Source organism: Anopheles merus, chromosome 3R (genome assembly GCF_017562075.2).
Source record: "Anopheles merus strain MAF chromosome 3R, AmerM5.1, whole genome shotgun sequence".
NCBI lineage: Eukaryota > Metazoa > Arthropoda > Insecta > Diptera > Culicidae > Anopheles > Anopheles merus.
Window position 1 is genome coordinate 37,415,708 of NC_054084.1, and position 13,060 is coordinate 37,428,767.

The 13,060-nt window shown below is 38.6% G+C and overlaps 1 protein-coding gene across 1 annotated transcript in view; it reads left to right on the forward strand.

Annotated features, from left to right (window-relative positions):
* The window catches only part of LOC121596866 (histone acetyltransferase KAT7), a 61,620-nt gene extending 51,475 nt beyond the window's left edge, over window positions 1-10,145 (forward strand). The window contains exons 6-8 of the mRNA XM_041922202.1: window positions 236-393; window positions 1,265-1,360; window positions 9,445-10,145. Of these exons, the coding sequence (XP_041778136.1) occupies window positions 236-393; window positions 1,265-1,360; window positions 9,445-9,564 (374 nt within the window). The 3' untranslated portion in view covers window positions 9,565-10,145. The remainder of the gene's footprint in view (window positions 1-235; window positions 394-1,264; window positions 1,361-9,444) is intronic.
* Window positions 10,146-13,060: the final 2,915 nt, after the last annotated feature.

The window sequence follows — 13,060 nt, forward strand, 5'->3', positions numbered from 1 at the left end:
GTGTCGTTTTGTGTTAGTGTGGAGTTTAAGCCGAATATGTTTTGTGCCGAATTGCGAAGGAGGACTTAGATAGGCATGAAGTAGTCGCTGGTAGCAGCAATATTACGCAAATGTGTTGGAACAGATTTGCGGTGGAGAACATAGCACTGAAAAGCAAATGAATTAAATAAAATTCCTTCAAAAAAATATATTACCTTCATGTGACTCTACATTTCTTCTTGTCTCTTTCTTACAGGTTATTTGCTAACACGAGTGGAAGGCAAAATAGGCTCCCCCGAAAAACCGCTTTCCGATTTGGGTTTGATATCGTATCGATCGTACTGGAAAGATGTGTTACTTGCCTATTTATGCTCCCGGCCTGGTACTACACTTAGCATCAAAGATATCTCACAGGTATGTGTTTTATGATACTATTTACGAAGAAATATTCTTTGATAGTGAAATACTTGTGTGCAATTCGTGTTTGCCACTTGTAACAATTCTTTAGATATGTTATGTATTAACTTCTAACGTTCTACGAATGCAGTGTTAGTTAGATCGATTTTGAATTATTCTTTGCATCGTACATTGCTTTCGTTCCCAGTAATAGCCTGCATGCTCACAGCAAAGCATGGGTATAATTGCTATTAAATTCTTCCCAATTCGGCAGAAGTGTCGCTTTCCTGGTACTGATCACCGATAAAGTTGAACAAGTTTCGTTGCAGTGACACTTTCATCATTATTGTCTTTTTCTTCCGATCGCTTGTATACGATCCATCATCAATCCTGTTTTAAAGATCGCACAAGCTTTGAATAATTAGATCATTTACTCGGACAGCTGTCGTTTGCACGCTTGTTCAAGCGGCGTAAGATGGTGAATTGCTTTTTTTAGTTTTATTATTTGCTCCAGAAGAGTAATGTTTTTGGTAGCATGATAAGCGATGTTTCACACCTCAAATATGATTGCCATCACTTTATGAAGCTGATTAACTAATTAAATAACCATTAGTTCAGCGTGATTAATGTACCATCAAATAGTGAGACTTTTTTTTGCGATGCGTTGCTTGATGTTCATACATGCTTCACATGTTTTATCCCCATTGCAACGGTGCAGCGAGCAGCTGCGAACTGTGCACGATAGATCGGAGATAGGGCAGTGTTCAATTTCGGGAATCAATTTTGAAAAATGGCAAATATTTTTTTATCGCTCTTTTTTATTTGCTTCTTGTTTCCCATGGTGCGATAAGTATTGTTAATAATGTATGCTTTCCCTTATTTTTTCCAGGAAATGGCGATCAACTCCTATGATATTGTCAGTACGCTTCAGGCTCTCGGTATGATGAAATACTGGAAAGGAAAGCATATCATACTAAAAAAACTGGTGAGTACATTAATGGTTCTAGGTAGAAGAAAACAATTATAGAAACTTTATGTAATTTTGTTCTGTTCAAATGTGCGTTTGGTTGTATACTTACTTTACGAATTTCACAATCACAATTCACAATTTCACATCTATGATTTTTAATCAATAGCAAACGAAGAGAATGACAGATATAACGAAGTCTAATTATTACCTCGACCAAGAACCATAATTGTGTCTGCAGAGCTAATCTTTCTGTAATTGTATTTGCCCTAATCACACGCATTTGAGAGCTATAGGTTGATTTCTTAACCATTAATGAATGATAGCAAATGATAGGAATGAAGTTAGAATTAGGCATGTTTGCAAAGAACTCTGTAGCAGCTCACGCTTCCTTCGTCGCTTTTGTGCGGGTCCCAGGGGCATTATTAGATGCCATCATATTTTATTGTTATGGCTCTTAATGCTTACGTTCATCGATTTGAGGCAAAAACAATACAATTTTGGCAATGCTAATGTGTGGTCATTTTCAAATGTGTGAACCAGTATCATCATTGTATCATATCTATGGAGCGTTTTGGTTGTTTTTGTTATTAAATTACTGTTAAGGTTCACATCAAACTGAAAGTGTGCCGAATTACGATTATCGTTGAATCGCTGGATGTGAAAATGTGTAGCAGCTGGACAAATTATATGAAATGGTTTCAAAATTGTATTGATAATGATAATTTTGCACAAAAATAATTTGTAGAGTGATTGTAAAATTATTGCAAACAATTTACTTTTAAAGGTAATTATCCATTATTGTTCAATTGCATTGCAACACAAACTCTGGTTAGTTTCATCCTTTAGCCATGGTCGGGAGCAGCGTAGATGTGTGCGCATGCTAAAACATTACATACGCCAATAACCCTTCCGGGCTGGTAATCGTAAAATGGTGGTAGGTTCGTTATCGGATCGATTGTGCATTCTCCTTTACTCGGTTACCACCGGGACTATCAGTGGGGTAAGCAGTCGATTTGCAATCGATCCTAATTACAGTTATTGCATGCTGGTTTCGAGCATTCTGTGTTGAAACAAAAGGCATCAGGTACACTGGTTTGTACTGGGATATGGTTCATCAGCTCCTTAACGCGTACGTGCCGAAATTGATTGACCACGAACATTGTTAATGGTTTCGACAGGTCGATGGCAACATTGTATCCTGTTGCGCTGTTTGCCTTATCCTTCTGCGACGGTAAGGTTTTGCTGTGAAGGCTAATGAAGCAAAATCGATTGAAGATACTAATGGTGCGCTAATTAACATTCCTCAATCATTTTCGGACGATGGCAGAACACCTTGCCAATGATCAATGGCATCCAAAGTGGATAGTGTGAGTGTTCTGTGAGTTTTGGGTTAGTTACTAACTCTTCTTTACAATTTCAAAACACCAGCAGAATGTTCTTAATTTTGCACCGAAACAAACGTTACGATCGGTGGACCTTAGAAAGCACCCGGCTCCACAGTAGCAGCCGTATTCCGCTGAACCTGATTGCAAATAAATTGACACTAATGATATTCGCAGCTGGTGCCGTCGTTGCGTTCGACCGGATTACGTACGTTTGTTTTTTCTAATGTACCTCAATACAAAAAAGCACACCGCAGAAATGCCCTGCGTTCGCCATGATCGTGCTACTTGATCTCGCAACCATTAGAGGGTTCCGTTGCATGGGAAGAAGATACTTATCAAGGTAGAAAAGTAAACAACTTTACCACTCGGTCATTCCCTCAGAAACGCCGAGCACTGATCGTCGTCGTTTTCATTTTGGTGCCCGGCTTAAATTCAACACCCTTCTTGATGGGTGATCGAACGATTAACCTCACAGCTTAGCTCTTTCGGGCAAAGGATTGCAGGAGGGCGGCAAATTAAAATGCACATCTTAAAGGCGGCGCTATACCAACGGCTCGTAAAGTTACCGATCGTATGATGTGCTAAATACTGCCGAAACCCTTTCGTGACTTGTAGTTAGGATATGTTGCAAGCTGCTCACCCACAGGTGTGCCAAACACGCACGGTGTGGTCTAACAGTTTTAGGTGCTGCTCTGTCGAGACCAACGACGGTTGGTGAAGTTGGTGAGCTTTGCTTCGACGTTAAGTTTGATTTGAAAGCTTATCGTTCGAAAGCAATTTGGGCAGATGTGAATTCCAATGCAGCTGCTGGTATGTTTAGCCTCTTGCTTGGGTTTATTTTCGTACTGGATTCAAATTGTCATGTTTGTAGCAGATATTTATTGGCATATCAATGTTTTATAGAGCTCCTCCACTTTATCTGAGACTTTTGGCATAATTTCATGCAATGTGAAATGATGTCGTACATTAATGCCACAGTCCAGAACAAGTATATCAAACAAAACTGGTAAGGGATATTTTTCTGCAAATTATAATTTTATGATTAGGTTTATTGGTAGAACTTGCAATAGTATCAACTCTGCTGTGTACTGGTCTTATTTGACAACGTTAAATACCGATTTGCATAACGAAAAGAGATATAGTAGGTGACCGCTAACTGGATGAGTTTTACTGGAGTTTTTTTTAACTGGAAGTTCGCTAACTGGAGTGATTCTCAGTTAAAAACACATAACTGTCAAAACATGAAAAATCCGGAATCTTACGAACAGAAATCCATAGTAAATGTGCACTTTTTTCACAAATGTTACCTCTCGGTTAGCGGTCAGCGGTGGAAGTGAAATGTATGGTTAATTCGACATGTTTAACATACCTTTTTCAAGCCCAAACAAACGATGTTAAAGTACCTTTGAACATTTTTTCAATTATACTTAAACATTTCACGTCCAACTGAAATGCTGATGTCTTTCTGAACATTGTTCAATCGCTTGTAAACATTTGCTATTCTAAATATTACAATACGTGTATATTATTCGGTTTCGCGTCTATACATCCAAATTTCTTCCAATTAAATTGGTTGCAGACTAATTTCTATTGATTTTGTACTTATTTGATAGTCAATAATTAATTTGGTAGGTATCGAAATAAATGATTGACGAATAATTTCTATCTATTTTTATAACAGTCTAAAGGCTAAAATAAAAGACCACAAAGCAATCGTATCAACTTAGGCGTTTCAATTGTTCAGTTACGATTGAACGAAGTTCAGATTTATATCCGTATTTCATCAGTTGGACGTCGAATATTTAGTTACAGTTGAACAATGTTCAAAAGCAGCTTAAAGTTGTTTATTTGGGCTCGAAAACGGTGTATCATTTTACATTCGGAGAAAGGCCATATCATCAAATGAAATCAAATGAATTCTGTTTTGCACGATCATAAACCGTTGACAGATAAGATGAAAAAGGAATACAAAGGTAGGATTGCTTCTGATGCATAGTAATTCAAATGTATCGATAAAGATGTCTTCATGTATGAGCAGTAAATAATCCACCAGGAAAAACAAATGATTGTTATCGTGGTAGACTCCTTATTTTCGACTAAGTACGACCTTATGTGTAAAGTGATATTTTGATCGGAATGTTTTACTCCATTAATGTTCTGCCCAAACTTAAAGGAAATTGAAGTCTTGAAAAATAGTACCAAGCATAAAATCTATCAATCAAGATAACGGGCAGGACATACAAATATTTTTGAATGATTCATAGATTGTGTAAAAAAAACTATTAATATTATGTAGTTTTACCTCATTTTCCCACAACAATAGCCTTTCTGGAGAAAAAATAATACAATTATAACAATAAAAAATCATAGACGATTACACGTTTTCTCTGTTCCAATATGCGGAATTGAAATAAAACCTCATATATCGTAAGCAGCTGATTTAATTAACTACGCCACAAGAAACTTCCAATGGCATTCATTATTCTAAAATGCATTGCCGGGCGGATTGCTGTGATGCCAGAAGGTTGCATCTCAATATTCCTGAGATAATTTACCTCTTGCGTTCAGTACCACCTGCTTGAAGCTGTATGCTAAGCGCCTTGCGCAATGCAGTGTCGTGCATCCTACCCAACAGCAAGTGAACCTTCTTTTTGCTCGTTCTTTCGCTTATTCCTCATTGATACACATGATGCTCTAAAGGGTTTACTGATTTAGTCCTGGCGTGTGTAACGAATTCTTATTAACAAAAAAGGTCCGTTTTGAAATGTTAATGAGTAATAACTTAATCATCAACGATGAGCTTATCGCGATCGGTTACTTCATTTGAATTTTGAGTGCGTATACCTGGAAGGTATCCCCACCTCGACGCTCTCTTCCGATGTTGCTTAACACAAGGATGACTTGTTATGAAGATTAGTTTTGTTTTAATTGAAGAAAACTTTCCCTGATTTTAGATACGCAGCGCCCGTAACGTTGTCTCTTTCGCTTCCAGCTGCACTGGCGTACGCAATCGTTACGATGTAATTGGTCAAAACTACAGCGCCAATTGCTAATTTTTGTTGCTGCCTGCCTCTTTGCTGATCGGTATCACCAGCCGATCTTTTAGTTTACAAATTGTAGCAACAATCGATGCGCTTGGCCGATCTGTGTTAGATATCGTCAGCTACTTGGCGCAGTAAAACAGCTCACTAGCTAACGGTACCTGATTGGTACGCTTCAACAAATTTGACAGTTTGATGAAACGACGATCCCTCTCCAACATCATCAGCTGGTGGTCAACCGCTGTCACGCAACTCGGCAAGTCGTTTAAGCAGGTCGTTTCGCAAAGAGGAAGCAACGAAGTCGTCGCTACAGCACCCCGCTACTGTTTTAGCGCGTTCTGGGCTGTCAATAAGCAAATAGCTTCGATCACGATCACTAGAGCAGATCGGGGCAAAAGCGCTTCGGCATAAGTTAGGTAAAAGCGTATGCGCCCGCTACCCTGCTCGGACGATCCTCGCCGCCTTTGGTTATGGGTTGTGAGGCATTCCACCTCGCAGATGACCTCGTTGGTTTATCTGTTTCCCTTACACGCGCGTGCGCGCGGCCACACTCTTGGTAGAAGGCTAGCATTTCCCGTCCCGCTCGTCGGGGCTTGTGAAATGAGGTGCTCCGGAACTTTTTGGCCCGTATCTCGCTAATTAGCGTGTAATTGCTCTTTTGATGGACGTTTCCGGGATTTCGCCCGTTGCGAAAACTGAAACTTTGCGAAGAGGCAGCGAGGAGGAAGGGGCTCGGTCGATTTATTTGGCCGAAGGCTAGTAGCTAACTATTGCGGTTACCTCTTTGCGGTGGTGCTCCTTAACGTCGAGCAAAAAAGTGGCCACTGTAGGGCTAGGTCCATCTTCAGGTGTCTTAAAGAGTGGCACTGTGTAATACATGATGAGCTTTTCACAAGTAACGAGGGTTATTGCTATAGCATAGGTCAGTTATTTATGAAGAAGTCTAAAGACACGTTTGTGTCTCACATGAAGCTGCTGACATTTATACCTATAAAATAAATGTTTTTTATATTCTTTTTGATATATTTTTCATACTATTTGTTAAATTTTGATTTTTTTCAAATACTTGCTAATTTGTGCTGGTAATTTTAAAACAACACTTACAACACTTACTAAGTTAGTATGATTACTATACTATACTTACCATCATACTATTGCCACACTGTCCTAAACGGCCATGCAGGCCAACATTTTAACTATTTATTTATTTATTTATTTGAGTTATTGAGTATTACGGCCCGGCTATAACTACATTTGAAATATATTAACTTATATTTTAAACTCAATTGCTAGTTATGTTTTTGAGGCTTAATAATGTTATAATGTTAATATTTAAAGTCTTAAAACGCAGTAGAATTGTCTCAACATATACAATGCAGAGCACCTTCCTATGGCGGGATATATAATGCGTTTTTGCTTACTAAGCTATCAATGTACCAAATTGGGTACTTTTCAAGATACCGCCTTTTCGCAGCGTAAAATCATTATGCTCAGCTAACGAGTTCCGTTTGATCTGATCATTTTTAATCTTTTATACAAGCCTGTTGTAGCATAAACAGCTTGTTAGTTAATACTATAATCATTCCAGTTATTGCATTCTGCGCCTATCGTAATTTATATGTAATTGAGTATTGAGACAGAATCGATTACCTTGCAAGCTCGTTCGAAATTAAGCCATTTGCACCTTTCACCAAATGCAGTGAATATCAAAAAAAAGATCGTTGTCGGTTTTTTCTTTTAGCTTTCAATGTTCAAAGTTCAATGATCGATACAGTTTAGTATTATGCTTGCAACTGTTTATCTTAGTGTGTTGTTCAGATTACCTATTAATGTTCGTCTTAAGTTGAAATGCTTTGGCGGACAGCGTACAGACTAGTGTTGGGAATTTCGTTAAAAAAAAAGGAACGGAACGGAAGTAGTTCATTTTTCAAAAAGAACGGAACGTGAACCTGGGGTGCAAAAGAACCGACCCAGAGCTTAGAATCCAAATTGTCATCCGGGGGGGGGGGGGGGGGAGGGGGAGGGGGGGGGGGTGGTGGATTGGATTTTGTTACTTGTTACAGGATATGAAAAGGCGTTTCTTCAATCTGAAATCATATCTGACACCAAATCTTGATGGGTTCAACCTATGTCCAGTAAGCTGTACCAGCTGTGCTAATATAAAGCATGCATTTATTATCTAACATTTTTAAAACTTTTTAGATGTGACGCCCATTTTCGGTCAAAGCTTTCCCGTACCACTATTAGGTCTGGCTATCAGTAACTAATTAAATGCCCATAGCAGGCTAACCATCCCAGCGTATGGGGGCACGATCCATTCGAGGCTTTTACCCATGCCGATATTATTGAGTGGTACGAGTTGACGATTGTATCACGAGATTGACTAATTATTTGAATTTCACTAACTATTTACAACAAATAGTTTTTTTTCCCACAAATCGTTTACAAGATCACGGGACTCAAACGGTTGTCGAATGGAACAGAATGCTTTGAATCGAATAACCAAATATTGGAATCATGCCGAGTGCCAAGATCAAGTGGATATCGTGGCATAAACAATAAATACATTTTAGTTTTCGGTGTTCATACTCGCATATTATAATACATATTTTCTAACCCGTTCTGCCATATGAGTACAGATTTTAATTTTATAATAGTTATTTGTCTAGATAAAACAAGCTAAATTATAACAAAAAGTATAATAGATGTTACAAATACCAAATGCAACACCATTTTTGGTTTCGCTTATCACAATTTTTATAAACGATACGCGACGAAGTGTGATGAATATTCCTGTAAGCACGGGAGAGTGCACAGGCAACACATACTGTGTGCGAGAAAGAGTGAATTGTTATCTTGCATGCAGCAAGCAACAGCCGGACAAAGCCGGTTTTTTTTCAAAGAACGGAATGCACAAACGATAGCACCTTGCTAAGAATATTGAAGCGCCAAAGACCGGAACGGAGTGAACGGAAAGAACGAATTGAACGGAACGGAATAAACGGAAAGAACGGAATGAACGGAAAGAACGAAATGAACCGAACGGAATGAACGGAACGGAAGGGAACGGAATGAACGGAACGGAACGATTTTGTATGAAGGATCGGAACGGAACGGTCTACATGAAGAACGGAACTTTTTTACTAGGTTCGGACCGGAACGGCCAACACTAGTACAGACCCGAAAGACTGTTTGCACATAATAGCAGGAGGGGCGCATTGACTTGCCGATTAAAAAATAAAATAAAAAATGCAATGTTTAATCTTCATCCTTATCACTTTCTGCTCGGGCAAATAATGACAGGCTTTGGCCGTAGCCTTACCACGTACTGAATGGGATACTCGCTAATTAGCTTAAGTTGTTTTGTTTAATATCTTTCTTTTTGTTCATTATCTTAGGAAATGGTTATCGTAATGCAATTTCGTGCACGCGAAAGTGTCTGTTAATGGCACATTAAATATGTACTGCTCGTGTAGACATTCCTTTCCGTGTAGATTGGTTTTGCTTTAGCGAATATTTAATATGGTTTTATTCTATGTATTGAAAATCATTAGTTATCATTTAAACATTAGTGTAGCTCGAGTACTGTTGAACAAACGATTTCAAATTATGGAAAAAATACACCATTATACTGCTATGTGTTCACTAAACGTTGCGTTGTGTTGTTTTGCAGGACGTTCTGGATGAGTACGAGGAGCGTGTAAAGCGCCGCGGCAATATGCCTAAGATCGATCAATCCTGCCTCAAGTGGACACCGTTCGTTGCTCCTACCCCATCAACACCATCTTCCTAGCGCCAACCACACATGAATAACGTTCATGCGCTGTACAACAACACGGGCCATTCTGCACCAGGAGGTAATAATTGTTTGTCCAAAAACAGTTTTCGAGGCGTTTTCTAGATCGGTTTAGTGCTTGTTTTGAGTATCTTTGAATTATAATTTCTTCAGGGCTTTTTTTTTAATTTAAATTTTAATTTAAATTTTGTGTACAGTAAGTAAGGTACATAGTTGGCTAGAGTAATTTGAAGAAACGCACATCAAATCCTCAGTGTACAGAATATACTCATTACAAGTTAAATTTAGTGGAGATCTTTGGCAAACAAAAAACTTTGCTAACTTAGAGAAGAGGTAGAATGAAGAGATAATTGTAACATAAATAGATCGTGGTAGATTTACTTCGAGAAACTGATTATATGAACATGCAGGTAGATAAGAGTAATTATTTTACATGTCTTCAAATTTTAATGTCTACACATTGCAGTATGACACTTTTAGATATTGTGTTATTTATGTCTATTTTTTATTTAATTAGAAACGGAAAGATAAACCGTAAACTAATTTTAAATAAATTTATGTAAACAAATATGATCAATTCAAACACTGCATGCTGTCTTCATTTGCTTTATTAAGGAAAATACATTCAACATACATTGTGAACAGGAAAGAAATGAAATATCATCTACAAATTTCTTTAAAAATTTTGAGCTTTTGTATGTTCTATAAGGGAAAAAGGAGTAAATTTAGAGAATAATCTTTTATCCACTAAAATTAGGAAGCGAACTATACCGCAAACATGCATGGTTCAAACTAGCCTTATCGATCACCCATAACGAAGCCAACCTTTTCCCACCATTGCTTAAGATACTGGGCTCTTGCGACGTTGCATGAATCATCGTGCAAGGAAAAATTCCACTCATTTCCTGGTGCGTCACTATGTTGGGAATTTCCGATGCAAAACAACAAACTGGTTCGACATCATACGCGGCCGTTTTCTGTTGTTGCACGTGAACCAATCATATCTTGCTCGACGCAATCTTTTGTTTTTTGTTGTTGTTGTGTGTATGTGTTTTCTTATCCCTTCCAAGGAGAGAGTAAATCTATGCTACATGCCTTCGCTGAGTCACTCGAAAGCATCAGAAATGGTACTATCGGCTTCTTGTTATAGTGTAGTATCAGCACAGTTTAGAGAGATATGTCTGCACAAATTAAAGGAAACATTTTCTTTTTTATGTTCTTAGAACGATGGTCATTTGAATTATGAATAGTATGATTCGTTCTAATAATTATTGGTACGCTTATATTAAAAAATCATACTTTTCTTTTTTTTCCATTTTTGGAAATACATTTATTAAATTGTTCTCAAAACTAAAATCAATCTAGGGAATTGCTTTACTTAGCGGCATTCCCGAACTATTGAAATGACTATCGTTGTAAGATATAAAAGTTCGTCAAGAACTTTCGACCACCTTGCGCTTGTGTTGAAAATTCCCCCTCTTTTTCAACAACGATAAAACAAACCGTCCCGCACGGTTATGTTTCATTTAATTTTATTTACGCTTCCTATGGGCTTTCCTGTCCATTGAAGGCACCGTTCCAAATTACCATCATTATACGCAATCGAGCTACACGCGAATGACGTTAAACTGTAGCAAAACTGTCGCCCCGGCGATGTGAAGAATTCGAAAATTAATGAGTTTAGGCAGAAGCCAAACGGAGCAGCATAACTTATCCATTTCACAGGTAAGAAGTTTAAGTTAATTGAAATGACCGATAAGTAAAGCGTCCCATCATCGGCGATCACGGTTAATAGCAGCAAAACAACAAAAAGAAAAAAAAGGGCACTCTGTTTGGATTGTTTCAGTGCTTCGCTTTTCGAACACCGATCGGTTTATATTTAATTCCATCCCGGCCTCTTACGAGGTGTGTCCCGCTTTACTTGCAAGGTTACTGTAAAGGTTCAGTTAATGATAGGTTTACAGGAAGAAGCTGCCGATCGTAGCAATCTCCTTCGCGGAAGTCGCTTTCGGTAGGATACTCGGTAGGTGGTGTATGTAGGTCGCACTGTCGCTTGCCAAACCCGGTGACGAACCTGGCGATGAAAGATGACGAGGAAGACGTGCATGATGCAAAATTGAGGTGAATTATCATATTATCGGATGTTGTCGGATAATGCCAGGTGATGGTTGACTCGTGCTGCAGTGCGGAATGTGCATCGGCGATCGCGATGAACGCATGTATCGGGCTGTGATCGTCACCTGGTGGTGTTGTTTTACGCGTTGTTCAACGAATGGTTGGTACAAGAGAAGCGATCGTGTTGAAATATGAATGGTGTTTTCAGCAGCAGTGAAGTGGTTTAGCTTACATTTTGTGTATTCACTTGTGATAATTGTGTACATTGTGGATAATTCCGTGCTTTAGCATAAAAGTATATTTCGCCACTTTTTATACAAAAATGCAAAACGACGATATTTCTGAATGTAATGTTGGGAAACTGGATCAGTAAATACGTTTCTGGTTATTAATTGCTTATAGTTAGGGCCTTAAAGCTCCCTAGCTCTCTTCATGTATTTATAGCTATTTCAATAGTATTCATTGATGACAGTTAATCGTTTCCTTTTTTGGGTCCTTATTGTGCGCGAAGTCGTAATACAAATCATAAAACTAAATTATACCGGGTATGATCTATTTCTCCTATTATGGCACCTATTTTTATTCTTTACATCTTCTAGGAAAGGATATGTGCTGGTTTCTTAACTTATCTATTAATTTATGTTGGAAAACAATTGGCATTTATGATTGTTCATCAATAGTATAACATCGTAAGTACAATTAAGAACATAAATTACAAAGCATTAAGCTACCGAATATTTTGATTGAATTTCAATAAAAATGAAACGACTGCTGCTAATAATTGTTGTTTTTAACTTGTTAGAGTTGAGTTCTGGATTATGATATGAAGGAGGAAAAGCCGATAGTACCTATGTGAATAATGCGATTACAACACGGGTGACAAATGTTTGCTCGTACCCTCTGTCGATGTCCGAGGCCTTTGCTGGAAAAAGCCATTCGTTACCACATCACTGTATCCAATGGCTTGTCCACTGGCTCTTTGCGGACCTAGGCGAGCCTGTCCCAGAGGAAAAATGATATTGAATGGTTCGAAGACAGCACACAGACACGCCACACTATCCACTTCAACAAGACATGCTCACGTGTCCCGTCGAAGAATAGGAAATTCGTGCTTCTCTAGGCGCCACAGTCTGTGCTTTACGTAACCATGTCTTCCCTCTGGTGTTAGTTATTCACGCACTCACTCGTGGCGCATGTTGAAACCATGTTGAACAGTGGTGTTACACGTTTGCGTTACCGTTAGTGTCTCCTGTTTTTCCACGTGGGTGTCCGACGTGAGTATGCGAAAGTAAGCGAAAGACTGTCGCCGCCTAGCTAGATCCAGAATGGTGCAACGGCATCTCGCGGGGAAACACCCTACGTGGTCAATCTCACGTTG